The 27,223-nt window shown below is 51.3% G+C and overlaps 1 protein-coding gene across 1 annotated transcript in view; it reads right to left on the bottom strand.

Annotated features, from left to right (window-relative positions):
• Nucleotides 1-27,223, bottom strand: part of EPB41L1 (erythrocyte membrane protein band 4.1 like 1) — a 71,886-nt gene that overhangs the window by 17,799 nt on the left and 26,864 nt on the right. Inside the window, exons 7-18 of the mRNA XM_068987484.1 lie at nucleotides 23,137-23,355; nucleotides 20,871-20,958; nucleotides 20,193-20,345; nucleotides 18,226-18,323; nucleotides 17,596-17,771; nucleotides 16,187-16,332; nucleotides 15,275-15,310; nucleotides 12,686-12,868; nucleotides 9,492-9,596; nucleotides 3,051-5,045; nucleotides 2,435-2,542; nucleotides 965-1,375 (exon numbers count right to left, since the gene is read on the bottom strand). Coding sequence (XP_068843585.1) covers nucleotides 965-1,375; nucleotides 2,435-2,542; nucleotides 3,051-5,045; nucleotides 9,492-9,596; nucleotides 12,686-12,868; nucleotides 15,275-15,310; nucleotides 16,187-16,332; nucleotides 17,596-17,771; nucleotides 18,226-18,323; nucleotides 20,193-20,345; nucleotides 20,871-20,958; nucleotides 23,137-23,355 — 3,718 coding nt within the window. The remainder of the gene's footprint in view (nucleotides 1-964; nucleotides 1,376-2,434; nucleotides 2,543-3,050; nucleotides 5,046-9,491; nucleotides 9,597-12,685; nucleotides 12,869-15,274; nucleotides 15,311-16,186; nucleotides 16,333-17,595; nucleotides 17,772-18,225; nucleotides 18,324-20,192; nucleotides 20,346-20,870; nucleotides 20,959-23,136; nucleotides 23,356-27,223) is intronic.

Genomic DNA, 27,223 nt, shown 5'->3' with positions numbered 1-27,223 from the left:
CCAGTTTTCATCAGGTTAGGAGGCTGGTAAGAGGGAACCCTTCTTTTAATAGTTAGAGATTCATTCAATTAATCATGATTAGTGCTTGGTATGTGCAAGCTTAGTAGAGTTGCCACCTGGTAGGAACACAGACCTGTCAGCCAGTAACCTGACAACTTGTAGTTATGATGGGAGCGGAAGCAAGCAGAGCAAGGGGGCCGAGCAGAGAGCAACGCTTCTGCCCTGGATGGTCAGGAAAGCATTACTCGTTAAGCAATATGTGGACTCGGTTCTGGAACATGACAAGTTTGCAAGGCAGAGAAAGGGAGAAAAAACTTTCTCCAGAGGGTTCAGCACGGAGTGAAAAACCAGAGTGGATGAGCTCCTATTTCAATGCCTGGAATGTGGGGGAAGGGAGAGTGTGGTGGGAGGCAGCTGGGGCTGAGAGAGACGCAAAAGCAAAGGAATCGGGACTAAAGGTCCCCCGAAAGAAGCACCGAGAGCAGGGAGGCCCAGATCCAGTCTGTCCCCGAGTCCCCTTCTGCAATGACGTTTCCTTTTCTCTACGAGTTTCCACTGTTCCCCCAAGACCCCAGGCCCCAGGGAGAGGAGCCAGCGCAGGGATCAGAAACAAACATCTGGCTTTCAGAGCAGGCCACAGGCGCCCCCACGAGTCCACAAGCACACAGTCTCTGCAGGTGCCATGCAACGCAGGCAGGGGAGGAGTCGAGTCGGACCAGACTGCCTGTCATCACCTGACCTCAGGCAAAAGATGGGGTCACGGGGTTAAAGCGCCTGGGAGTGCATGTTAGGGGTAAACCGAGCTGCCGAACATGCGAGCACAGAACCATGCTGCTCTGCGGAGGGGCGGTCATGCAACACGGATCAGAGCTTCCGGCTGGCGGCTCAGTCTTCTCGCGTGGCCCAGGGCCCTCTGAACATGCAGTGCCCGGCGGGCCCGGGTCCCGGTGACGCTCCACTGTACCTCGAACTGGGCCATATCCGGGGTGGAGCAGGCCCCATGGTCCGGGCTGTCCTCCAGGCCCCCGGACTCGTCATCCTGGCTGGGGCCCCGTTTGTTGAGATCCCGGGAGAACACCAGGCCCTCGGTTTCCGAGTCGCTCTTGTCCCGGTCAAGCTCAGGCAGGCTGCGGGAGAAGTCTTCGAAGGCGCTGCCGTGGTAGTCGCCGATGACCGTGAAGTCGACCTCGGCCTCCAGGCTGGACGTGGAGCTGACGGTGATGCTGGAGCACTTCCGCTCAATGGCCAGGTGGTTGTCCTTCAGGAACACGGCGTCCCTCTCCTGGTCTTGGTCCTCGTCTCCCGCGTCACTCTCTGGGGCCCTGGGCCGTGGCGGTTTGACTTTCTCCTCGGAGCCCTCCCTCAGCCCTGCTCTCTATGACCAGATAAAATCAGAGGAATGGCGGGGTGTGGGATGGGGGGAGAGAGAGAGAGAGAAAGAGAGAAATCAAGATGGTGAATGACAGAAGAAATCTTGGGGCCAGCTGATGCCCCCAAATGGAAGAGCAGGTCAGGAAAAGAAAACCCCGGAAAGGTTCTTTGACACCATAATAAGCTAAAAAAAAAGAAAAAGAAAAGAAAACACACACACAGAAAATTTCTCAAGAGTGAGGACACTCCTTTCCGAGGGTCTCTCGCTGATGGCAAAGCAAGTACAAAGCAAACATCCTGCCAGTTGGGCCTGGACAGGAGGCTCCATCCAAGGTTTGGCTCTGGGAGTTTATCAGAAGCGGCACTGCGCACGTGGCAGGGATGGGAGCCCGGACCCCAGGCCCATCCGTGCAGGCGGACATTGAGGAGACAGAAACCAAGGAGGAAGGCCCAGGGATTAGGGGACACCCAGGATGGGGAGGCAGAAAGGCTGGAGCCAAGAGCTTTGAGGAACAAAGAGGAAGCCAGCATGGTTTTGTCAATTCCACTGAGTCTCGGTGGGCGGAGTCAGCATCATCTAGAGGGAGGAGCCACACGGGGAATTCCTGGGAGCTGGGTGCTACAGCCCTTCACCCTGAGCTCCCTGAGTGGAGGTTCTGGTCAAATCAGTGCAATTGACAACAGCAGGCCAAGGAAGTGCTGGAGGGGGACCAGCCACTCTTGTCTGACATACATACCTCTCAACTTGGCCTGTCAGGGATTAAACACCACACACACATTTTTGGCTGTTTTACGGCATTCTTTTTTTAAAGACCAATCTAACATCCACCAAATATTTTCTTTTAAGTACTTGGCTCCAGGTTCTAGAGACTCAGTATGCTTAGAGATTCACTCGCGAGACAAGCCTCCATTCAGCCAGTTTCTGGAAGGTTGAGAGGTGTGAGGACACATTCCAGACAAGCCAGAGGTGAGCTGCCAGAGCAGGTGGGGGTGTGGAGGTCGCGAGGCACCCTGGCCAGGTGAAGGTGACCAGGTCATCAGGGCACCGAGGGGCTGCAGAGACCTGAGGGCCCGGGGGGCTGGCGAATCTCAGGTGCCCCCCCTTTCCTGAGGGGTTCGCCGCTAGGCTGGTGACCTGCGTCTCTTGCCTGACCACGTCTCCGGCTTTGTTCTGGATTAGAGAAGACAGTTAGTCTTAAGGAGGCAGAAAGGAACTTGGCACTGGGACCGAGAGGGAACCAGAAGCGAAGGATGGAAACCTCTGGACTGTCAGCTTCCCACGGGCAGGAGCATCAGGGAAGGGAAGAGGATGAAGGAAGATCGCTGGCCAAGCCAAGCAAAATGGCAGGAACCCAGCAAGTGGGGGCAGCAAGGCAAAGCGAGTGTGTAGTTTGCCGGAGGTGGTAGCCCCTTCTCCACCCGGGCTGTGGGACCCTCCGGGCGCCAGATCACACCAGAAGCCGAGGGTCTCTGTGGCTAAGCTAACATGGGCCAAGCAGATGAACCCGTCATTCCGCCTGGGCCACACTCAGGCCCATTTAGGGAAGAGAACTCATAGGGTTGGACAAGCAGCCTCTGGTTGCGGTAATGACGAGGGGCCACGGAACCATGCTTCTACAGAGCTACACAGCATGCGGTCAGCTCCCCGGCCAGGGGCGGCGGTGGGGGCGGGGGCTCACGTGGCCAGTTCCCCCAGGGGCTTCCTCCAGTGTGGTTTCACAGCCTGGATTGCTGGACACGAGCTCAACATCCTTGCGTCCTTCCCGAGGGAAGGATGTAGAGACGCCCTCCTGGAGGCGGCTGGGAGCCAGTGGCATCGTTGAAGGCTGTGTGACTGTGGGGACAGCCAAATCCCCCAGGGGCTGGAACTGGACACATCCCAGGTCGAAACGCTTACTCCGCTGTTGCTCTGCCTGGCCTGTGGAGGCCTCTGAAGACAACTCGTGGGCAAAGGCCCTGGTTTCCCCCAGACCTGTCCGGCGAGTTTCAGCTCCATGGGTCTCAAAGATGCGGATTTTGTTGGCCACGGAGGTCTTGCTGATATCTTCCAATGAGCCCTCTTGACCCCCAGCCTGGAGAGAGGGCATCTCCCTGTGCTTCCCTGCAGGGAACACCAACCCCTCTGCCTCTTCAGAGATGATTCTGGGCTTCCTGCTGGCGACGGGAGGGGCCCTGCGCTCCCCTCCATCCGTCGGGGTCACAGCCAGCCCGACTCGGTGCTTGGGCTCCAGGCTCTCTTTAGAAGGATGGGCATATTTGAGAAACACAGGGGGCTGTTCTCCAAAGGGGTCCCTGAGCTGCACAGGGTCCCCTAACCCACGAGGGGATGAGCTTGCAGAAGCTGCCTCTGGAGAAATCTGAGCCGCAGATGGAAAAGGGGAGGTCGGGAGCGGGGTGATCACTTCCATCTGAAGGAAGGCTGGGACTTTGCTGTCCTCTGCTGCAGGTTCTCTTGTCTGGGTGTGAACCGGTCCCCTCTCTTTGGGCAAGAAGTTACCTCTGTCCGGCCTGGCTGGCTTCCCAACGTCGCCAGGAGGGATGGCCCACGGAAGGGCAAAGACCTGGGGATCTGGACGCATGGCCCCTCTTCTGTGAGGTGAGTGGTTCTGTTCTCCGGGGGGGCTTTTCTCAGCCTTTCCCATCAAATCTCCACTCCTGAGGGCCTCTTCCTCGGCAGCTTCTGAGGATAAGGCGAGGGCAGTCTCTCCTTCCACCCCACATTGAGCTGTGTCCCCATCCTCAGCGAACATCAGCCCTGGAGAAGGTCCCTTTCCAAGCTGCTCATCAAAGACCTCCAGGTCCTCTGGTCGGTGGTTCCTGGGGGGCCCCGCCTCGTCCTCTGGGGAAGCTGAGGGGGCGACACCCCCATGGTGTTTGTTCCCAGCAGCAGCAGAGCCCCACGGGCCTGAGGAGTCCAGCTCCAATCTCTCCGTGAGCCCCTCCACCAGCTTCAGCCTGGTCTCCCATTCGGATAGGGCATCTAGGTGCTCTTCTCTCTCCTCCAGGGGTGGAGGGAGGACTTGATCTTCAGCATCTCTCTGTCCGCAGCTGAAGTAGAAGCTTCCCTCTGCAAAGGAAGCATCGGTTTCATCACTCGAGTCGGCTCTGGCTTCTGTGTGGGTGGGGTCCAGAAGAAACGACCGGAGTCCTGCCGTGTCGGAGGCTGGAGAGGGCACATACACCTCTGCGGGTTGGATGCCCGGGGCAGTGGGTCTTCTGCGAGCCTGGAACTCCTCCAGCTCCTGCCTCAGCTCTGCCAGGCCCTCCAGCTGATCATTGGAGGCCGCAGGCTTCCTGACCGCTACCGCTGCAGCATCCACCCTGAACTGGGAGCCCTCCGGGGGCCTTCCTGCTGGGGTGCTGCCTGGAGCCAGAGAAGCCCTTTCTGGGCATCCCCTGGCCCAGAGGGCTTCCTCCCACACGGACTCGAAGTCTTCAGGGCTTGCGATCATTCTTCCTGGTCGCTGGGAGTTTGCTCTTCTGGCTCCCACCTTTTCTTCGGTGGCCACTTCCACCTTGAACTTGTCCACCAGGATGTCTGCCTTGGAGAGTCTGCCATCAGCAAGGATGCTGGCGAGGCTTGAGTCGCTTCCTTCCTGCTGCGTGCTGGTCACCTTTAGGAGCTCTTCTGGCCTAATGTACTCTCTCTCTATAAATACCCAGTGCTCTGAACCCTGCGTTTCAATTGGAGCAAGAAGAGTTAACATGAAATATCTGGCACCTGAAGAACGTGTCACTTTTTCCCTCTGCAAGAAGGGGCCAAGGTCAACTTGTCCCCAGAACTGGCAGGGCAGAGGAAGGCATGACAATGCTGGTCAGCCTCATCAAGGATCAACACTACACTTCCCATCAAGGCACCCAACCAATTATCTACTGATGTTATCTCCCCTCAACCACCACCCTAACTTGGTAAAATGGGGTGGGGGTCTCATACCCTCCCCATGTTAACCAAGGGGAATTGGAGATCTATCGATGGTCCAGGACTCTTTCTCTTTTAATAATAAAACTGTCAGTGACAGAGGGGAAAGTAGCTTACATCACGTGGAACCTTTGAAGGTTAGAGCCAAAAGAACTCCTAAGACCCTCCAGTTTTCTCCGTGTACTGAGAAATGGGGTAAACTGAGGCCTAGAGAAGGCAATGGCACCCCACTCCAGCATTCTTGCCTGGAGAATCCCATGGATGGAGAAGCCTGGTGGGCTGTAGTCCATGGGGTCGCTAAGAGTCAGACACGACTGAGCAACTTCACTTTGACTTTTCACTTTCATGCACTGGAGAAGGAAATGGAAACCCACTCCAGTGTTCTTGCCTGGAGAATCCCAGGGACTGGGGAGCCTGGTGGGCTGCTGTCTATGGGGTCGCACAGAGTTGGACATGACTGAAGTGACTTAGCAGCAGCAGAGAAGGTCAGTTACTTACTCAAACTCACAGTCAACTGATGGTACAGTCAGGAAAAGAATGCTTGATTTTTGATGCCTGAGAGCTTGGCCAACTTACAGCCAACAGAATATGGGTCCGAGCTGTAATCTAATGTCCAACTGAGGGGGAAGCACTGAGTTGAGTTTCACAGGCCACAGCCTGAAACCTTTCTGCAAGAGCTAATTGGAAGGAAAGAGTTTAGAGTGAAAACTGCCACACGGCCAGATCTAGAGGTCAGTACCAGTCACCATAATGGTTTAAACAGTTTAAATTCTGTGGGGTTCATTCCCCAAAAAACAAATACCAAGGCCTATTCTTAGAAATGACTTTCCTGGTAGCTCAGATGGTAATCTGCGTGCCATGCAGGAGACCCCAGTTCAATTTCTGGGTTGGGAAGATCCCCTGGAGGAGGGCATAGCAACCCACTCCAGTATTCTTGCCTGGAGACTCCCCAGGGACAGAGAGGCCTGGCGGGCTGCAGTCCATGGGGTCATAAAGAGTTGGACATGACTGAGTGACTAAGCACATCCATTCTTAGAGAATTCTAACAAAATTCATAGAAAGAGTGGAAAAGGACTGACCAGAACACATCAGAGAAGAAAAACATCTAAAGATCCAAGCAGCAGCGTCAGTTAGAAGCAGTGAGTGTGTCGCAACCAACCTTCGAGCCAGCCTTCTGTTGTCCCTAGAGTCTCTCAAACAGCACTTAAGAAGGGAAGAATGGACTTTTAGAATTGTCATTAAAAAAAAAAATAGGAAGAAGGCTGGGAATTCCCTGATGGTCCAGTGGTTAGGACTTCGTGCTTTTACTGCCAGGGGCCTGAGTTTGACCCCTGGTTGGGTAACTAAGATCCTATAAGCCAACCAGTGTGACCGAACAAAGAAAAGCAAGAAGGCCATTGGGATTTTAATCTTACAACCACAGAATACTTTCTTCACATGAAATCTTGATAGCAGTTCAGTATGTAACATGGATACTGGACTGCCCTGTTGATATTGGAGGTCTGGGCTACCTTAGTGCCCCAGAATGCCTCCCTCTTTTGAAACCACTGCTCTGACTCAAGCTCACAAGTGTGGAAACTGAGGCCTGGGGGAAGTAAGCACCATGCCCAAGGTCAAAGAGTGAGCCAGCGATAAAGGCAGGCCTAGAACCCAGTCTCTGACTCCACATCCTACGAAGAGCTCAATGGTAAGATGTGATGAAAGTTGCTCCCAACAACAGAAGGGGGCAAGTTTCCAGGAGCTTGGGCTCTGATGCAGGTGAGCATTTGGTGAGGAATCTGTCAGACCCTAGAAGATCTGAAGCATTCTGAAGGATCAAGGGAGCATGGTCAACCTCTGACCTCCACTCCCCAGATCCACTTTAGCAAAATCTCCACGACTTTCAGGGAATCAAACTTCATGAAAAGAATGTCAACAGGAAAGAGAGAGACAAGGAAGGGGGAGGGTCCAGAGAAAGTCTGCATCGGTTTCTGAGATTTTCCTTCAGGTTGTTAAGCTTTCAGGACACCAGCACTTGAACCATCCCAGAGGGAAGAACTTTGAGAGCCTACAAAGCCTCCTTTCTGTATTTGGGAAGCAGGCAGCTTTAGCTGCTCCCATTTCAGCTTGTACTGACATCAACAGCTTGGCAATCAATGATAGCCAAAGATAGTCCATGAGACCCCTTCTGGAGCATCCCTGCCCCAAGTCTAACTGGAAACTAGTTTCTAGAAACCAGAAGCTTAGGAACTAGGTTGAATGAGGTGGGAGCTAGCACAGAACAGAAAGGTTCTGCAGGAAGAAAAAGGGAAACACGCCCTTATATTTAGTTACTATGTGCCAGGCAATGTCAGCCCTTTGGAGACAGTATTAAATTTAACCCAGATGGAGACCTGCGAGGCAGGTCCTGTTACCCTTATTTCAGAAGGGGAAACTGAGGCTCCCAGAGGGAAGAGAAAACTCTGTTTCTAACAAGTAAAAATCCTGAAGAGAAAAAAAGACTGCACAAAAAGAGGAAAGCTTTGGCCCTCTGACCGGATTCACCAGATAGCCTCCCTAGCCATTCTTTTTCACTGAGCCAGGGGACCTTTAGTGCCTGCTCAGAGCGCCCCCTGCTGTCAGATGGGGCCACTGCAGCAAGACTGGCCCCGAGACAGAAGCAGGGAGCTGGGAGCTGGGAGCCAGGGCAGTTAGGTTCCCACACAAGCCCACAAGAAGAAAATCTCCAGCCAGGATTCTGCTGACTCCAGGCTCTTCAGGGTCCACCTGGAGCTCTAGGTCACATTTTGGGCCCTGCTCTTTACAAGCAATGTCCCCGCCCCAAGCAGGGGTCCAGGACAAGGAACCCTCTAGAAACCAAAGTAGAAGCTGCTGAATAAAGTGGGAATTGGGGGTGTAAAGGGGATGCTCAACTCTGAAGTGTCTTCCTGGAGGAGGATACAGACCAGATCTATAGGTGCCAGGGGGCAGAGCAGCTTGTGGGCAGGTGACTCAGAAGGGCAGGTTATAATTCAATATGTAAACTTCCCAAAGGATGACTGAAGACAAAATGGGATGCTGTTAAGAATGCCGAGAGCCTCGCCTTGTAGAAGAGGCTGGACAGACAATTTTGGGGATGCCGGTGAAGGATGCATGCTGTGCCTCAAACAAGGGCATTAGGGCTTGGGTCCACTCACATCTCTGTGTTCCAAGACATGACTGCTTCCCTAACCTTGGGATGCTGTTGATTCCTGTCCAACTTCTCTCGAGTGTTCCTGGGTTTGTTTTTACTTTTACATTGAGGAAAATTTCAGAGTGGAACTGTGAGTTATGTTTTACCATTTATGTAGCTGACTCACATCTCTTTTACAGCTCCAGGACATTTCTAGCAGCTACAAAATTTTCCTCTGGGAGTATAGAATACTACATGCCCTCACACACACTCTGCCAACAGAGAAGGGTTGGCTATCGGGGAGAAGGAAGTTTTGCCCAGATGATCAGTTGGTCCTCCTTTCCAACCCTGTCAGTTTACGAAGTCCCAGTAGAGAGGGACGATGCAACCCCCCTGCCCTGGACCTGGATTCTGTCTGGCTTCCAGGCAGGGGCACAGGAAGTTCTGAGAGCTCTTGGCCTGCTGTCTTCCTGAGCACAGAAGCAATGCCCTCCTAGTTTAGAATGCTTGCCTCAACAACATCCCTACAACCCCAAGGATGCTCTCTGGAGAAAGACACTCACTTCTTCCTGCCTGGAGACCCTGACAGACCCAAGCTCCAAGTGGAGTTTAGAGAAGGTGGAGGCAGGGGATGGATGACTAACAAGCCACTGCTAGACTTCACTCAGGCCTCTGAGCAGAGACAAGACCTCAGGGCAAAAGCAGTTAGGTGCCACAACCCCTGATCCCAAGCCTAGCAGTCAGAGTCTGCCTCCAGGTCATCTGCCTCAGTGGGGCTGGAGAGGTCATTTCTGCCTGCCCTTTTTAAGCCAAAGGGGACTCAGACTATTCTGTCTCCCTTGAATGCTTTCAGTCCTGTCCTTCCTGAGAAACCACAGATGAGGGATGGGCTGGCCCTTTATGGATCCCTGGGAAGGGGGACACTAACTTGTCACAGCATGTGGATAACATGGGGTACCCACTGTTCCCACCTGCAGGACAGACCCTGGTCCAACCCCCTCAACCCAGAGAAAGGGCTTTCTTAAGACCATGAAGGTGGTTCTGGGTGGGCAGGGAGGTGATGACAGTAACCTCAGGCGATGCTGCGAGGCTTTTCTGAGTGAACACTTCCAAGCCTATGGCCGTCCCAGGCTCAGGTGCCAAGTCCTGCTGAGAGGTGTCCGGGGTCCTCTGGGACTGCAGGGGAGGCCCAGGGCCGGAGGAGAGGGAAAGAGGGAGGAAGGGAAGGAGAGACAGAGAGGGAGAGAGAAAAAGCAGGAGAGACACACACACAGAGTCTGTGAATAGCCCAGCTTTGTAAACCCTGCATCCTTAGGTCAGGAAGGAGCCATGTGGGGACTGCGGGGTGAGATGGAAAGAACCATCCCTTGGAGCCATTCAAGGGAGGGAGGCCCCTGGTCAGCTGCCAGCCAGCACCAGACCTCGGGCCTTTCCTCATCACCTGCCACTCTCATTCAAGAGGTCTGGAGTCCTGTCACTCGGACTCTGAGTCCAAGTCTTCCCTGGGTATCTTTGGTGGAGGCAATGGTTCAATCCTGCAGTCTGGGTTTCAGCCCCCTTTAAAAAAATTATCTTTGGAACTTACTCTATAGCACATGGAACTCTGCTCCATGTTTTGTGGCAACCTGAATGGGAGGGGAGTTTGGGGGGAGAATGGATAGATGTATATGTATGGCTGAGTCCCTTCACTGTTCACCTTAAGCTATCACAACACTGTTAATTGGCTATACTGTAATACAAAACAGAAATCTTTTTAAAAAAAGTTATCTTTGGAACAAAAACCTGGCTTTGGCAGATGGGAACTCTATAGTATGGGGTCCCCATTTTGGTTTAAGTTCCTACCACTTTACCACTGGCCCAGATGGGGCCCCAAAGTACATGAGGAGCTACTAGGAACTCTGAGTGACACCTGCAGGATAGACCCAGAAAGCCCACGTCTGGACCAGGGATCCTAGTTACCATCAGCCAATGGCCCCGTGACTGTCCAGCACTTTCCAGTTTATAAAGTGCTTTTTTATATCCATTAGGGCTTCCCTGTGGCTCAGCTGGTAAAGAATCCGCCTGCAATGCAGGAGACCTGGGTTCAGTCCCTGGGTTGGGAAGATCCCCTGGAGAAGGAAAAAGCTACCAACTCCAGTATTATGGCGTGGAGAATTCCATGGACAGTGAATGGGGTCACAAAGAGTTGGACATGACTGAGCAACTTTCACTTTATATCCATTATTTCATTCAAACTTCCCAGCAATGCTGTGGAGTGGCAATTTTGGTGCCCTTTTAGATGGTCTGACTAGGCAGTGAGACTCAGAGAGGTGATGTCACCGGCCCAAGGACCCAGTCCAGTCCTGGGCTACAGCTCCTCCCATTTCCCAAATTTCCAAGGGCCTCTAAATGCCAGTGAGAGCTGTAAGCCAGTTAAATTGCCCATCACTCCAAGGTTAGCTCCTGGACCAGACAAGGCACTATGCTTCTTACAGGGGCGGCGGGGCGGCGGGGCGCTGGGAGGTAGAACAGACTCCGCCTTCTAGTAAGATGCACCTTCTAGCAGTTCCAGCTGTCACCAGCAGGTGGGGCACCCACCCCCTCAGAGGCACCTCAACTCTCCAGAGCCCTGTTCTGGCCTCAGCCTTCCCTTCTCAGCTGGAGTCCGACCTTTCAGAAGGCTGTGCATCCACTTCACCCACTTCAGGACTGAACAGAGGCCACCGGGGACAAGAGTCTCTCAGGGAAGTTAGGAGAGGGGCGTGTAACCGGATCACCAGATCAGCCCCAGAGCCCCATGCAGGGTCTGCAGCGTCCTTGATGGTGCCGGTGGGGACCACAGAAGCGCTCAGGGGGTGAAGACAGGCGCCCTCCTCCAGACCTAAAGGCCTCCAGAGCATCCGTGACTTTGTGAATCACCAACCAGGGTGCTCCTACAGCAGCCGCACTGGATGAGGCCCTCCGTCACCCCGCATGTCAAGGCCACGGGAGTACTGATTCAATCAAAGGCTCGCTTATTAGATCACAGCTGCATCACCGACTTTCAAACCATTAAAGGGCAGCACATGCACAACTGACTCTGTCCTGGTCTTCATGTGATTTGGTCTTGCTCCCAGGCAGCTGTGATTTAATAGCGAATACAATGGCCTGGGTCACAAGAAAATCAGATTCCGGCTCCTCTTCTAGCAGCTATGATACTGATTAAGTCCAAGGCCTTCCCCTTTCTGATTTTCTGTGCCCCGTGTGTAAAATGATGACCTTGGACCAAGTAGGTTTCCAGGGTCTTTCGAAAGGATTCTGATTTGAAATTAACTTTCTGTCCCAAGGCTCTCCAGATGAAAGAAGTAACTCACACTGAGTATCTAGGTCCTCTCCTGCAAGCCGATCCCTCCCTGCTTTGTCTCATTGGCTGCTCACAACTGTCCTAGGAACTAGGGACTTTTATTATCTCTACTTAACAGAGGTTCAGAGAGGTTAAGTAGCAAGCCCAGAGTCAGCCAGCTAGCAGGCAGCAGAGCCACTGAATAAACCCAGGCACTCTAAGTCTGGACCTCAGATGGGTTTGAGATCAGGGCGCAGCAGCACTAGGGAGAAAACACCTGCGTGTCAACAGGGGGAAAGAGTGCCAAGATGCAGCAGCGCTAAAAATAACGGTCTGGGATTATAAATACAGGAATTCTCAAGAGCCTACCTTTCTCTTTTCTCATTGGAAAAACACCCCGTGCTTTCCACTTTGACAGGCGGGTCAAGTGGGACCTTTTCCTGGAGCATCAGGAACAGCTCTGACTTTCCTAGAGGACCTGGTCCCCTCTGGTGGGCTCTGAGGATCGTCCCAGGAAGGAACACCGCCCCCACCACCTAGCCGTGTTTTCACCACAGGCATAAAAAGGTGCGGTTACCGGACAGAGCAACCAGGATTCTTAAAACTTAGGATATGTGTGAGGATCTCCTTGTTTAAAATGCTGATTCCAGGGTTCTAACACCAAATATTCTGATTCAGTAGGTCCAATGTGGGGCCCCAGAACCTGCATTTCTAACCAGCACCCCTTCTCCATTATATTCTGGCTGATGGAAGGGAAATACTCCCAGCTACGGTGAGTCTTTAGAACATTTCAAGGTGGTCCCTGAGGCCCAAGAGTCCAAGACAGAGTAAATTTGTCTTCCTTGGCTTAACCCGCTGTCCCATTCCCATCACCACCTTATGCAGCAGTGGGGTGTGGAGGGGAGTGATAAGTCAGGACATGGCAACCTTCCCCACCAGTTGAGGGGCTCAGGGTGAGACCTACCTCATTGACCTTCTCAGGAGTGCCCTTGGGGGAGGGGGAGGCGGGCGAGGAGGGCAGCCGGCGTTCCCGCTCCCAGTCTCGATCCCGGTGGATCAGTTTGCTGTTGGGTTCCTTCAAGGTCCTTTTCAGCTCGTTGATGCTGGCCTGGTGCTTCAGCAAGACGTCCTCTGGCTTGTCTAAGAACTAGGGGTGCACGGAGAGGACAGTCAGCTGTCAGAGGAACAGCTCCAAGAGGAGGACGCAAGGCGTGGGTGAAGATGGTGAAGATGGTAATGGTCCCCATCACTGCCCTCCATCAGCAAAGTCGGTCCCATCCATGGCCCCGCCTTACCCTCACAGCACTCCATAGCCAAGCAGAGCAAGGATGATAAGCCCCAGCAGGTGCACAAACCACCCAAGATTAAACAGAAGAGCAAAGAGCACTCAAGATCAGACAGAAGGACAAAAAGCACTCAAGATCAAGAAGAGGAGACGTCTGGCCAAGTACCACCTTTTCTTCTCCCTGGACTGGCTCCTGGCCTCAGAGCACCTAAGTCAACTCAAATCCCACGGGTCTGAGTAACGTTCCGTTTAGTTTCATAAGGTGCGCCTTTCCTCTGGCTACTAAAGCCACAGTGAGAATTCACCAACTCTGTTCACTGGGCTGCTCTGGTCATTCCCTGGATCCTGGTCCCCACTGCTGGCCAAACCTTGGACCACTGTGTTTAAGTAGGATTCTCAGTCTAGGCCCCTCTTAGCCCAATGTGTTACTGCTCAGGCCCTGTAGGGCCCTTCTAAAGCCAAGGACATCCAGGAAAAAGCATCCTGCTTCCACGCCAGGGACTGGGGAGAGATGACGTTCAGCATTCTCTGCTGTGAGCTACTACCTTCCCTGACCACCCAGGATCTCCCAGATACCTTGTGGGCACCCACTCCTCAAGAGCAGACAGCGTGAGACACAGCCAGATGGAGAAACCAGGGCTCTGTGAGGTGTTCAGGAAGACTACCATTAGAAACCAGGAAGAAGGGAGGTAAGTCCCAAGGCTGGGCACAGGAACCGAGCCTGGTATAGCTGGAGTCAGAGGTGTGTCCTTATTAAACTGTCAGGTCAGAGCTCTGGCCAGTACAGCATGAGGCAGTAATCTGCCCTAAGTTCAAGTAAGGACCAGCCTTTGCAGAGAAGCTGGAAGTGGTCTGCCCACTTCTGGAGGCAGGGCAGGTGGGCTGGAAGCCCATGGACCCTTATCTGCAAAGCTGTTTGAGGATTCAGGACAAGAAACTGACAATCTCAGCTCATGATAAAGTCGGATCAGCGGTTCTGGAACAACTGCCTGGGAGGCAAGTTCGCCCTTGGACAAGGCTAGATGCTTCCCCTGGGCTTACGTCTGACATCCAAGGATCCACTAGGACTGACTCTGAAGTCACTTCAGGAAGGAAACCAATGCCACGGAGGCTCTGCTTCCCCTCCAGACATCTGTCTGTACCTCCTGCACCCCTTCCTGAGCAAAGCTGCCCCAGGACGACATCTGTCTGAGCAATCAAATCTGAGAGAGCATGCACAGGATGGCAGGCTCAGGCTGCCATGAACCCAAGACGTGGCTGGTGACCTTCCATCCAGAAGCAGCCGCCCTGGCCCTATGCGCACGTGGTGCTCCCCCAGGCTGGAGGGAGCGGTGGATCCCCGAAGGCTAAGGGCCTGGGGGAAACCTAATCTGAATGCCCTGCTGTGCAGACAGGGGGCTGGGGCCTGAGACAACTTTCCCAAGACTCTCAAAGAGTCAGTGGCAGACCTGGGGCTGAAACCCAGATCTCGGGACCCCAAAAGTCAGACCCTTCTGATGCTCCAGCCTCTGACCTTTCTCTCAGCAGCCCAAGAACAGACCTACTTCTCTGGTAGTTAAGTTTCAAAGGGAGAGTTGGAGACCATGTGAAAGAAAGGAGACGTGGTTAACACAGGAGGAGTAAGTTGAGAGAATCAAAAAATGGGAGGAGGAAGAGAAGGGGAGGGAGAGGAGGAGGGGGGAGCTTTCCCGGTGGAGCTGGAGCAGGGAGGGTCCCACCAGGGTGGTAGGAGGCGCGGTAGGTGTGCTCTGAGGCTCCACCCCCCCATACCCCACCCCCCACATCCGGTTGCCAATAGATACAAAAAGCATTTTGGGGTGGGATGCAACAGACACTGATGAGGTGGAGGCATGACGAGACAGTGGTGGAGGAAGGGGAGTCTAAGGGAGGGTTTGGGACAGGGGGTGAGGGAAATAGGGGTGGAGACGAGCTCAATAAAATCATGGAATCATGGGTCGCAAGAATGGGGGTGGCGACACAGTGGGGATGGTCAGCAGGTGGGAAGCAAGCATGGGGTAGAGAGGCAGAGCATGAAGCTGGGGGAGGGAGGGGGAGGGAGAGAGGGGAGCATGGCTGGTTGGTGGGTGGAGTCTATCCATGAGCTTAAGACAGGGAGGGAGTGATGGCAGGTGGCCTTGGGTGATGGAGAGAGATGGCCAGGAGCGGACAAGAAGCTGAGATGTGAGCCGGGATATGAGCCTGGGATGGACGGCGGTGGCCAATGATGAATGGCTGGGTGGGTGGGGACAGGCAGCCCCTGCGCAGTACCTCCTGCTTGTGTCTCGGCGTGGTTTCCTGCTCCGGCTAGCGGGACATGGGAGGAGGAAAAGGAACCAGCAGGATCAGTAGAGCAAATGGCTTAGAGACAACCGCGACCGCCCTGGTCTAGCAGGTAGCCCGGAGCACTGTGGGATGCTGGCTGGGCCGCCAGCAGGGCAGTGAGATCGTCAGAAGGTGCAGGAAGCAGGGAGCCCAAGAAGGCGAAGAAGGGGGGTGGGAGGACCAGAGGCAAAGCGGGCAGTCGCACTCAGCCGATGGGACATAGGGGTTCTGGGAAGTCACGCTTCTTGCAGGCAGTGTGTGTTCAGGGGCCTGTGTCCCCGAGGTGCGTGATGGAAACACACTACACCCGTGTGTGCACATGCCTGTGTGTGCACGCAGGCTGTCTGCACGTCAGGGTACATAACCCTATGGGTGAGAGGGGTACACAACTATGAGTGAATGCGTGTGAGTCTGAGGCTATGTGGGCCTGCATGAGCATGTGCACAGGTTGGTGGGAGACGGGGGTGGCAGCAGGAGGTGTCACACTTGAACCTCACCCCTGTGGTCTGCAGGGACACCCCATCATGGGTGGAAGAAGGCTGTGCAGACCCAGATCAGAGGCAAAGGGGCAAATCAGGAGTGAGCAAGAGGAGGCCAGAGTCCACCAGGGGGCAGAGTGCCCCTCCGGGACAACAGGGCCAAAGGAGGGGAAGGGTACAGGGTAGGCAGCACATGCCACCCCCACCTGGCAATTCCAGGTACAGAGCATGGCCCAAGGGCAAGGCCCTGTCCATGGCGCACCGCACAGCAAAGGTGCTTGGCCACAGCCGGGGTACCTGAAGGCCAAGGCTGAGCCTAGACCCAGGATCAGCCTCTTGACCCTCCAGGTCAGAGGAAACGAGAAAGCCAGGCTCGTACCTTTAGCTCCTTGATCTTGGTGGGGGTCTTGACCTCCCCCTCCTCAGCCTCGGACCGCCGCCCTCCAGACTCGCCGTCCTCCTGCTTGTCGCCGTCTGGTCCTGCATCGTGGTTCTCACTGACGGAGGCTGGGCGAGAGAACTCTGCTGAAGTGGGCAGAGATGGCCGGCAGCTGTGTGAGTCATCTCCCAGGCGCAGGGACCGGGAGCCAGCCCACCACCTGCCCAGCCACACCTGGAGTAGAGCAGACACTCAAACAGCCCCAGCACCCTGCGGATAAGGAGCCAGTGCCCCGAGGAGTGAGTGGGCCTTCCCAGGTCATGTGGATGGTGCCTGAGTGGCCTCCAGCCCCAGCTCCTTTCCTGACTCTATCGCACTAGAGCCTGGGTTCAAATCTCAGCTCCATCTCTTCTTGGCTGTGTGACCTTGGGTAAATTGCACAACCTCTCCGGGCCTCAGTTGCCTCATCCACAAACAGTAGCTAATTCTGACAACTGAGAGGCGGAACAAATAAACTGATGTGTCTAAGAGAAGAAGTGGCTAGCACTGAGTGAGCTAATTCAATCAATGTTGGCTCACGAATGTTATTGTTTTGGGGGACTTCCCTGGTTTAGGCTCTGTGCTTCCAAAGCAGGGGAACTCAGATCTGCTTAACTCCCAATGCCCCATAGGGCTCCTGAATCTCTCCTAAAAACTTGTGTGCATATCCTGGGACAGTCCTGGGCCCTAAGGAGTGTTGATTTAGTAGGATCAGGTCAAGGTCTGAGACTCCTCAAGTTCACAAGCTTACAGCTGGTTCTGGTGCTACATTTTGAGAAACCCTGGTCTGCTTCATACAAGGGCAACTGAGCTGCCTCCAGTCCCAGGTCCTTTCCTGATTCCACACCTCGGTTCAAATCACAAATCCATCTCTTGTTGGCTGTGTGACCTTGGATAAATCACACGACCTCTCTGGGCCTCAATACAGGCAATTCTCATTGACAGTAAGGGCCTTTATCAACTCAACAGAAATGGGGGCAGTGGAGACTGCCCTGTGGTTAGATGTCCAGAGCCCAGTGGAACCAAAGAAATGATTGGGAATAACTCTGCCTCCGGTAGGACATCACCAGCTCCTCACTGCAGTTACATTCCTCACCATTCCAGTCTGTGAACAGCTCAGCTTCTGAGGAAGGGGGCCCAGAAAACCATATGATAAACCGGAACCCCAAAAGGCCACAGCTCAGGGAAGTTGTGGGAAGCCCAGGGAGTTGGCAGTGCCACATTCCAGCAGGAGGGGAACCCAGAGGCTAAACTAACTCACAGAGAGGCACTGGGCGCAGGAGTGTTCCTGGGCCTCCAGGCCTGGTGCAAAACGAGTGTGATGTACTCTCCACACACCCCTGTCCCCCAACCTCCAGTGCGGGGCATACCTCCATCAAGGCTGCGGGACATGGTGTACCGTTTGCTAGAGGAACGTTCAAAAAAGGGCGCGGGCCGGTCGATGAGGGCGCTGGCCTGGCGCGTCTGTGCCTGGGTCCTCCCGCTATACCGGAACTTGGAGCCCATCACCAGGAAGCCTTTGGGTGGGGGCTCAGGGGACACGAGCCTGCAGGGGAGGGGTGGAAGGGTGGAGGTAAGGAGGGAGGACCAGACCTGCAATGCCAGACCCAAGGCTGGACCACAGCTGGCCTTCCATCCCGCTGTCCCACCAGCTACGACAACTCTTGCTGTTCAATCGCTCAGTCATGTCTGACTCTGTGACGCCATGGACAGCAGCGCGCCAGGCTTCCCTGTCCTTCCCCATCTCCGGAGTTTGTTCAAACTCATGTCCACTGAGTTGATGATACCATCCAACCATCTCATCCTCTGTCGCCCCCTTCTCCTCCCACAACTCTAAGTGATCCAGAAGGGGAGAGGCTTGGGGAAAGAGGAGGAGGAGGAGGGTTTTCCTAGAGTCCCTACTGGCTCCTTCTACGGACAGAACACAGACACGACCCACATCCACTCACACAGCCTCTAACTTAGCCCCAGCTACCCACCCCGCCCAGGCGCAGGCTCACCGGAAGAACGTGTGGTGCTCGATGCAGACCTTCCACAGTCTCTTGGCTGACCGGTGATTCGGGAGCTTAAAGCCAATCGTGCTCTCAAACTGCTCGTACTGCAAAACCAGGGAGGGCGGGTCAGAAGGAGGGCCTAGGCCCACTCCCGCCGCCAGTGCAGGCTTTCTGCACCTCTTCTCAGGCCTGTATGACTCTGCCTGGTTACTTATTTATATAAATATATATATAAACGATATATGTATGTATCATTTATTCATTCATTTAATCAATCAGGTGGGTTAAGCCCTTACTCTGTGACAGGTCCAGGGCTAAGCAGCAGACACCATGGTGACCAAACAGAAGATTCTCAGGGGTTGGGGGAGGGCAGGGAGATCGATAATAAGTGAGTACACAAGCTCATCTCAGATACTGATAAGGGCACAAAGGGAATGGACAGAGGTGTGGGATGTGACAAAGAATGGCTGAGCAGGCCGGGGGTGAGGTGCTACTTTAGAAGGGGTGATCAGGGACCTCCCTGATGGTCCAGTGGCCAAGACTCTGTGTTCCATACGCAGGGGGCCCAGATTTGATCCCTAGTCAGGGAACTAGATCCCACACGTGGGAACTAAAAGTTTCCACATGTTGCTGTGCAGAACAAAGATCCCACATGCCACAGCTAAGACCCGGTGCAGCCAAATCAGTACATAAATAGAAAGAAAGAGGGTTATCAGGGAATACTTTCTACACAGCGGATCTTGGAGCAGAGAGCTGGAGGATGGGAAAGGAACCAAAGCTCTGTGAGAAGGAGGGGCAGAGGATCTCAGGAAGAGGGAACATCAGATGCAAAGGGCTCGGACAGGTGAGAGTTTGCTTACTTAAGGATCTCAGAGAGGCCCCAAGCGGCTGGAGTGCCACTGGCGTGGGGCGGCAGGGCAGAGACATGTGCGAGAGGCAGGTTGGCAGAAGAGTTAGGACTTGAGTCCAAGAGCCAAGAGAGCCCTCGAAAGGTTCAAGGGAGGAGTGGGAGTGGGGTAGGTTTGTCCTGATCTGCTGGAAGGGACTCTTAAGCAGCTGTGAGGGAAAAGGCCTACAGTGACCGTGGAGGCCAGGGGACCAGTAGGAAGGAGAGGAGAGGGGTGGAGGGGAGAGGTGGTGGCCAGGGCAGTGGACAGGGGGCCAGAGGCAGAAGGGCTCGCCCTAATTCTAGAGGTAGAACAAAGTGGAGTTTGTGATGCACGGGATGTGGAGGGTGGAAGTATTCAAGTTTGCATGTGTGTATAATCATGTGCATGCGTGTGTACCTTCATACGTGTACACGCTCGAGTACCACATGTAAGCAAAACATGGCAACATGGACATGGTGCTGCTGTTATCTTAGTTGCTAAGTTGTGTCTGACTGTTTGAGACCCTATATGGACTGTAGCCCCACCAGGCTCCTCTGTCCATGGTATTTCCCAGGTAAGAATACTGGAGTGGGTTGCCATCTCCTTCTCCAAAGGATCTTTCCGACCCAGGGACTGAACCCACATCTCCTGCATTGGCAGGTGAGTTTTTAACCACTGAGCCACTAGGGAAGCCCAGATATGGGCATACATTCATTGATCTGTGTAACCTAAGTATATGTGGTTATCTTTTTATTATTAATTTTTGGCTGCACATGGCATATGGGATCTTATTTCCCTGACTAGGGATTGAACCCATGGCCCTTGCATTGGAAGTACATTGTTTTAACCATTGGACCACCAGGGAAGTCCCTATGTGGCTGTCTTTATAGGTACACTATTGTATGTGTGTGTGCGTGTGCACGTGCACACGCAGGCACACATCGAAAGTGTAATGTCTATGTAGAGAGCCCCAGCAAAAGAGGGCCCTCTCCTCACCTAGCACCTCCATCTATGTCCCAGGAAGGAAAAATCCAAGGTCTAGCTGCCAGGGTCCCACCATTTTAGTTGATCCCAGGGAAGAAGGGATTCCCTAGGCAGGCTCACCTCCCCGGGCCGGATCTTGATGTAGAAGTTACTCCTCTTGTAGGAGATCTTGAGAATTTTGGGCCAGGCGAAGCGGTTGATCCTCAGCCGGTCCCGGTAGATGAGCAAGCCGTTGGCACAGACTCCTAACATGATGTCGATGCCCTCTGAGTCCTGTGTGGGAGGGGCCGTGCAAGGACGGTCTGGGTCCAAGCCTGAGGACAGCCTGCCACCCACCCCACAACCCCTCTCCGGGCTTGCCTGTAACGAGCCCTCAGGAGCAAGGTTTGAGCATCCACGGGGAGTCGCCTGATGCATCCCTCACAGAGCCATCAGTTCACTCATTTTGTCGTTGACTCACCACTCACTTGTTCCATCATTTTCCACCAATCACTCACTCACTCATTCACCCAGCACACATTTAGTGGTACCTAGGCACGCTAGATCATATGCTGTGCGCTCAGGATACAGAAATGAGTTCAGACCCATGTCTTTCCCGCATGAAGCTCTCAGTCTAGTGGCAGCACAGCCAGGCTCATAAATAATAAGGACAATCATAAGGGTCATGGGGAAGTAAACGGTTATGGGGCGTCAAGGAGTGAGAAATGAGGAAAGCCTGGCACACCGAGCCCTCCGGAAGGCCCTGGTGGCTCCTCGGGGGCACCCCCAGGCCCGGGGAACCCCGGCCCCCAGCCGTACCTTAGCATGGTGCAGGTCCACTCCATACATAGACAGCTTCTTGGCATTCTCTAGGAAGTGGATTTCTGCTTCTCCTGGGGTCATGCCCCTAAGGGAAAGAAAGAAAGTGATCAATGATGGCCATGGGAAAGGCCTGGGCCCGAGTCCCGCCAGCTGAAGGTGGCTATGATCAGAACCTGAGATTCCAGAAAGAAAATTTTCTGGAGCACAGTGCAGCTGGGCCTTCCCGGTCTCTCCCCTCTGCTCTCAGTGCCAGATGGTGTGCCCCTAGCCCCCTGCTTCAGCCCACTGAACTCTCGTCTCTTGCCAAAGCTCAGGGCCAGTCCTAGTTCCTCCCGGAAGCATTCAAGGGCTCAGCCGGGAGTCTGGAGTTTTGCCTCATTCTGCCATTGGGTTAAGCGTGAACCATAAATTCTGTTTCTTCACGACAATGAAACCACTGTGACTGACACTGATCATTATAATCACCCAGGGGCTCCTGAATTATTACCCACATCAGCTATTTTTCTCAGAAGCCATTTAATCTTCCCTGAAGAACAGGTACACATTCTGCTTTCTGAAAAGAGGAGTTATGTAATTCACCACGTTCCTTCTTGGCTTTGGCTGCCAGGAAACTGCACGCTCTGCACTTAGCCATGGCTAACATTTGTTGAGTACTATGAGCTGGTTACCGGTCCTAGCACTTAACATGTATTAACTCATGTGAATCCTCATAACAAGTTACAAGGTAGATAGCACTATTCTCACTTGATAGATGAGGAAACTGTGGCATAGACAGCTTGAATAACTTGCCTAAGGGCATACAGTTATTAAGTAGCAAAGTCAGAATTTGAATCCAGACAATGTGGCTCCGTGGTTGTATTCCCAACCACTTTCTTCCATCTGTCTTGTATCCTCAGTTTCCTGTGTTCCATCTACCTTGGGGAGCTGCTGCATGGATGCCTAGACACTAGAGGTCAGTCTGCTTTAAGTCAAAAGAGCTGTTAAAGTTGAAGTGCTGGGGACTTCCAGCTAAGGCTCCATGCTCCCAAGGCAGGGGGCCTGAGTACAATCCCTGGTTGGAAACTAGATCTTACATGTCTCAACTAAGAGGCTTCCTGGGTGGTGCTAGTGGTAAAGAACCTGCTTGCCAACACAGGAGACATAAAAGACACTGGTTGGATCCGGAAAGATCCCCTGGAGGAGGGCCTGGCAACCCACTCCGTATCCTTGTCTGGAAAATCTCATGGACAGGGGAGCCTGGCTGGCTAAGTCCATGGGGTTGCAAAGAGTCGGACATGACTGAGTGACTAACACTTTCGTATCATTTATCACACTGGGTTCCCCTAACAAGCCTGGACTTGCAGTCCAAAGTGCTTCCAGCTTAAAAGGACCATTTAATTCCACGGGACCCTCAGGGAGAGGGTATCACCTTCACGGCAGGGATTTGGAAATGGGGGGTACATTTTGGTTTTTACAAAGACCGAAGGGGTGTTATGGGCATTTAGGGCCTGGGGTCCAGGGATGCCAAACATCCTGCACAGTGAATTCTTTTGCCCCAATACCAGCAGTTGAGAAACACTGATAATCTATGTCCTTACAAATACAAGTGGGAAAAACATTTTTTTAAAATACAGGTGGAAAATGGGGCAGATAGGTTAAATAGCCAGCCCACCATCACCCAACTAGTTAACTATCTTCTAACTCCTGGAACAAGGTGTCTTCCACTGCACAATCAATGACTCAACCCCTCAAATCACAGAGCAACAATTACATGCAGTGAGTCTCTAATATATGCCATTTAGCACCCCTAGGACCCTATAACGTAGATTTTCTTAGTGCCCACTGAACAGATGAGGAAACTAAAGCAGGGGGAAGTGAAACAACCAGCCCAAGATGCCCTAGTTAGAAAGTGGCAGAGCCAAAAGGTGAACCTGATTGTCTGGCTTTAGAATGTAAATTTGACCTTTATGCCAAGATGGAGACATCAGGACACTTACCCAGGGACACATAATAGTTATTACTGTGTTATCTCCAATTGGCCGATCAAGAGACCAATTCTCAGAGGCCAAGGACAGGGAATTATCGCACCCATACAGAAGTCATTTAAGGTCACATAGTGAGTTACCATCATTCCCCTCTGATGAGATAATCTGCTCTCAGACACACTTCACCTTAGCAGCAGAAGCAGGTGGGGTCCTTACAGCACAGCCTCTAGGATCTAGCCAGGAAGGTTCTGGCCAATAGGCCGAGGAGCCAGGGGAGGCCTGGGTGGAGGTCCTCTCACCTGTACGTCTTGTGCAGCTCCATGATCCTTTCTTCCAGCTCCCGAGTCTGGTTCGGGGCGAAGCGGAGCTCGCTGACATAGTTGCCCACGTGCTCCTCAGCATCATAGTCACCCAGCTCAGCCTGCACGGCGTAGGAGCCCAGCAGGGCGTGCGTGACGAAGGAGCAGGGCAGGCGGCCTGTGATGATGTCCGCCCGCAGCTGCAGGCACAGGTAGTATCTGGAGATAGGGGAGAGCGGGCATGGGCACGGGGGGGCCCACTCCCTCCCTAGATGCCCCCAACCACAGCTTCATATGGATCCATCAGCTCCAAACTAATCGATACTCAGCACAGAGAGGAATATTCCCAGACACGCCATGTGTTAATACTGGCAGGTCATGTGTTAATGCTCTGGGTATATCTTAGAAGATGGTTATGTAACATTTCATGAAATGTTAAGCATTTTTGTTCATTTCTAAGTTTGATGGATTTTTCCTACTATGGGAACATTTTCAATTTCAAACTCATTTTCAAGCTAAATTAGGACTGCTTTGCTGGTTTAGCCATTTTTTTAAAATGTGATGTATTTTGAATTATACAATTAATATATACTCATGGTGGGAAAAAAGTGTAAACTTTAGAGGTAATTCTAAATTTCCTCTTTATATTCATCCTCAGTCCTAATCCCCTCCCCCAGAGGTTACTCCTGTTATCCCTGTGGTGGTTAGACCTTTTTCCTCCATGGACATCTAGAAATGTATGTAATTTTCACATGATCATCTTCATAGATTCATAAAAAGCATTTGATAAAGTTCAACATCCATTCATGATAAAGAAACATCTTAAGAAAGTGGGTATAGAGGGAACATATCTCAACGTAATGAAGGTTATTTATGACAAACCCACAGCCAATATGATATTCAATGCTGAAAAGCTGAAAGCCTTCCCACTAAAATCTGGAACAAACAAGGATGCCCACCTCACCAGTTCTACTCAACATAATATTGAATAGAAGTCCTAATCACAGCAATCAGACAAGAAAAAGAAATAAAATGTATCCAAACTGGTAGGGAAGAGATAAAACTCTCATTATGCAGATGACATGATACTATATATAGAAAATCCTAAAGACTCCTCATAAAAACTACCGAAACTGATCAATCAATTCAGTGAGGCAGCAAAATACAAGATTAACATACAGAAATTGGTTGCATTTCTTTACACTTTAACAATGAAATATCAGAAAAGTAATGTAAAAAAACCAAATCCCCTTTAGAATCTGCATCCAAAAAAATTAATAAAACAAACAAACAAGAATAAACCTGGTCAAGGAAGTAAAAGACTCATATGCTGAGAACTATAAAACATTAATAAAAGAAATCAGAGATGATTCAAAGAAAAGATGATTCAAAGGAATGGAAAGACATCTCATAATTAGAAGAATGAACATGTGAAAATGGCCATACTAGCCAAACTAACCTAAAGATTTAATTCAATCCCTATCAAATTACCTGTGACATTTTTCACAGAACTAGAATAAATAATCCTATAATTTGCATGGAACCATGAAAGACCCAGAATTGCTAAATCCTGAGGAAAAAGAACAAAGCAGAAGGTATAACCCTCCCCAGACTTCAGACAATACACAAAGCTACAGTAATCAAAACAGCACGATATTGGCACAAGAAAAGACATATGGATCAACAGAACAGACTAGAGAGCCCAGAAATAAACCCACAGACCTATATGGTCAATTAATCTTTGACAAAGGAGGCAAGAAAACACAATGGGGAAAAGACAGTCTCTTCAGCAAGTGGTGTTGGGAAAGCTGGACAGCCACATGTAAATCAATGAAATTGGAACATGCCCTCACATCATACACAAAAATAAACTCAAAATAGCTTAAAGACTTAAATATAAGAAATGACGCTGTAAAATTCCTAGAAAAGAACATAGGTAAGACATTCTCAGACATAAATCATACCAATGTTTTGCTAGGTCAATCTCCCATGGCAATAGAAAAACAAAACTAAACCAATGGGACCTAATCAAGTTTATAAGCTTTTGCACAGCAAAGGAAACCATCAGCAAAACAAAAAGACAATCTATGGACTGGGAGAAAATATTTGCAAATGATGCCACCACCAAGGGCTTAATCTCTAAAACATACAAACAGTTCATATCATCTAGTTTAAAAAAAAAATCAAAAAATGGGCAGAAGATCTAAATAAACATTTCTGCAAAGAAGACACACAGATGGCCAACAGGCACACGAAAAGATGCTCATCGTCACTAAATATTAGGGAAATGCAAATAAAACTACAATGAGGTACCACCTCACACTAGTCAGAATGACCATCATTAAAAAGTCTACAAATAACAAATACTAGAGAGGGTGTGAAGAAAAGGGAACCCTCCTAGACTGTGGTAGGGAATGTAAATTGGTGCAGCCACTAAGGAAAACAGTATGGTGCTTCCTCTAAAAATTAAAAATAGAGTTGCCATATGATCTAGCAATCCCACTTCAGGGCATATATTCAGAAAAAATATAATTCAAAAAGACACATGCACTCCTATGTTCATAGCAGCACTACTCACAGTAGCCAAGACATGGAAACAATCTAAATATCCACCAACAGATGAATGGATAAAGAAGACGTGGTATACTCGGTTGGCCAAAAAGTTCACTTGGGTTTTTCCACAGGACATTACAGAAAAGCCCAGATGAACTTTTTGGCCAACCAAATACAATGGACTACTGCTGCTGCTAAGTCACTTCAGTTGTGTCCGACTCTGTGTGACTCCATAGACGGCAGCCCAGCAGGCTACCCCGTCCCTGGGATTCTCCAGGCAAGAACACTGGAGTGGGTTGCCATTTCCTTCTCCAATGCATGAAAGTGAAAAGTGAAAGTGAAGTCACTCAGTCGTGCCCGACTCTTAGCGACCCCACGGACTGCAGCCTACCAGGCTTCTCCGTCCATGGGATTTTCCAGGCAAGAGTACTGGAGTGGGGTGCCATTGCCTTCTCTGACAATGGACTACTACTCAGCCATAAAAAAGAATGAAATAATGGTATCTGCAGCAACATGGATGGATCTAAAGAGTATCACACTAAGTAAAGTAAGTCAGAAAGAGAAAGACATACCACATGATAACACTTATATGTGAAATCTAAAATATGGCACAAATGAACTTATCTATAAAACAGAAACAGATTCACAGACACAGAGAACAGACTTGGTTGCCAAAGGGGAGGGGTGGCACGGGGGAACAGAATGGGAGCTACAGATTCACGGGTGCAAACTATTATCAATAGATACAGAATAGAAAGACAACAAGGTCCTACTGGATAGCATGGGGAACTATTACCTGAAATAAACCATAATGGAAAAGAACATGTAAAAGAAAATACATGTGTGTGTGTGCATATAACTGAATTACTTTGCTGTACAGCAAAAAGTAATACAACATGATAAAGAAACTATACTTCAATAGAATAAAGTTTTAAAATGCACATGGTTTTGATTACTGGGGAGTTTTTAGCAGGTAAATCTAGCAAATGCAACATCTGACTGTGCAGCTCACTTGCCTTCTCACACTCAGCTGGGTGCCTTAGAGCCCTTCCCATGTCAGCACGTGCGACTTGATTTTATTCATTTTAACTTCGGTACCATAATCCACCATCCGGAAAAACCTGTTTGCCAATGTATTCTCAGAACTTTTTAATTTGGCTACAGCTCTAAATGAATTGTCAAAAACCAAACTGGCTCAGAAGAAACATTTTCAACCACTTTTATAACTTTCAAGACTTTTTATAACTTTCATGCACACTTGGATGATTTTACCATTTTTAGAACCATTTCAAACAAATTTTTTTATTGCTTTTTAAATTACTGTGTATTTTTTTTAATGTTCCAGTTCATTCTCAGCCTGCAGTACCTCCCTGACCGCTTTGCCATGTCTCACCATTTTTTTTTATCAATTACTTGTATCTTTTAAGTGGCTTTTATTTTTAAGTAGTTTGCATTGCTCCATGACATGATCTTGCAGTCAGAACTGAAGCTCTGGCAAAAAGTGCATGGAGCCTCAGTGTATGCTCAGAGGCAA

This window comes from Capricornis sumatraensis, chromosome 15, assembly GCF_032405125.1.
Source record: "Capricornis sumatraensis isolate serow.1 chromosome 15, serow.2, whole genome shotgun sequence".
NCBI classification, from domain to species: domain Eukaryota; kingdom Metazoa; phylum Chordata; class Mammalia; order Artiodactyla; family Bovidae; genus Capricornis; species Capricornis sumatraensis.
The sequence above is the reverse complement of the archived record's forward strand: the minus strand, read 5'-3'. Positions and strand labels throughout refer to the sequence as shown.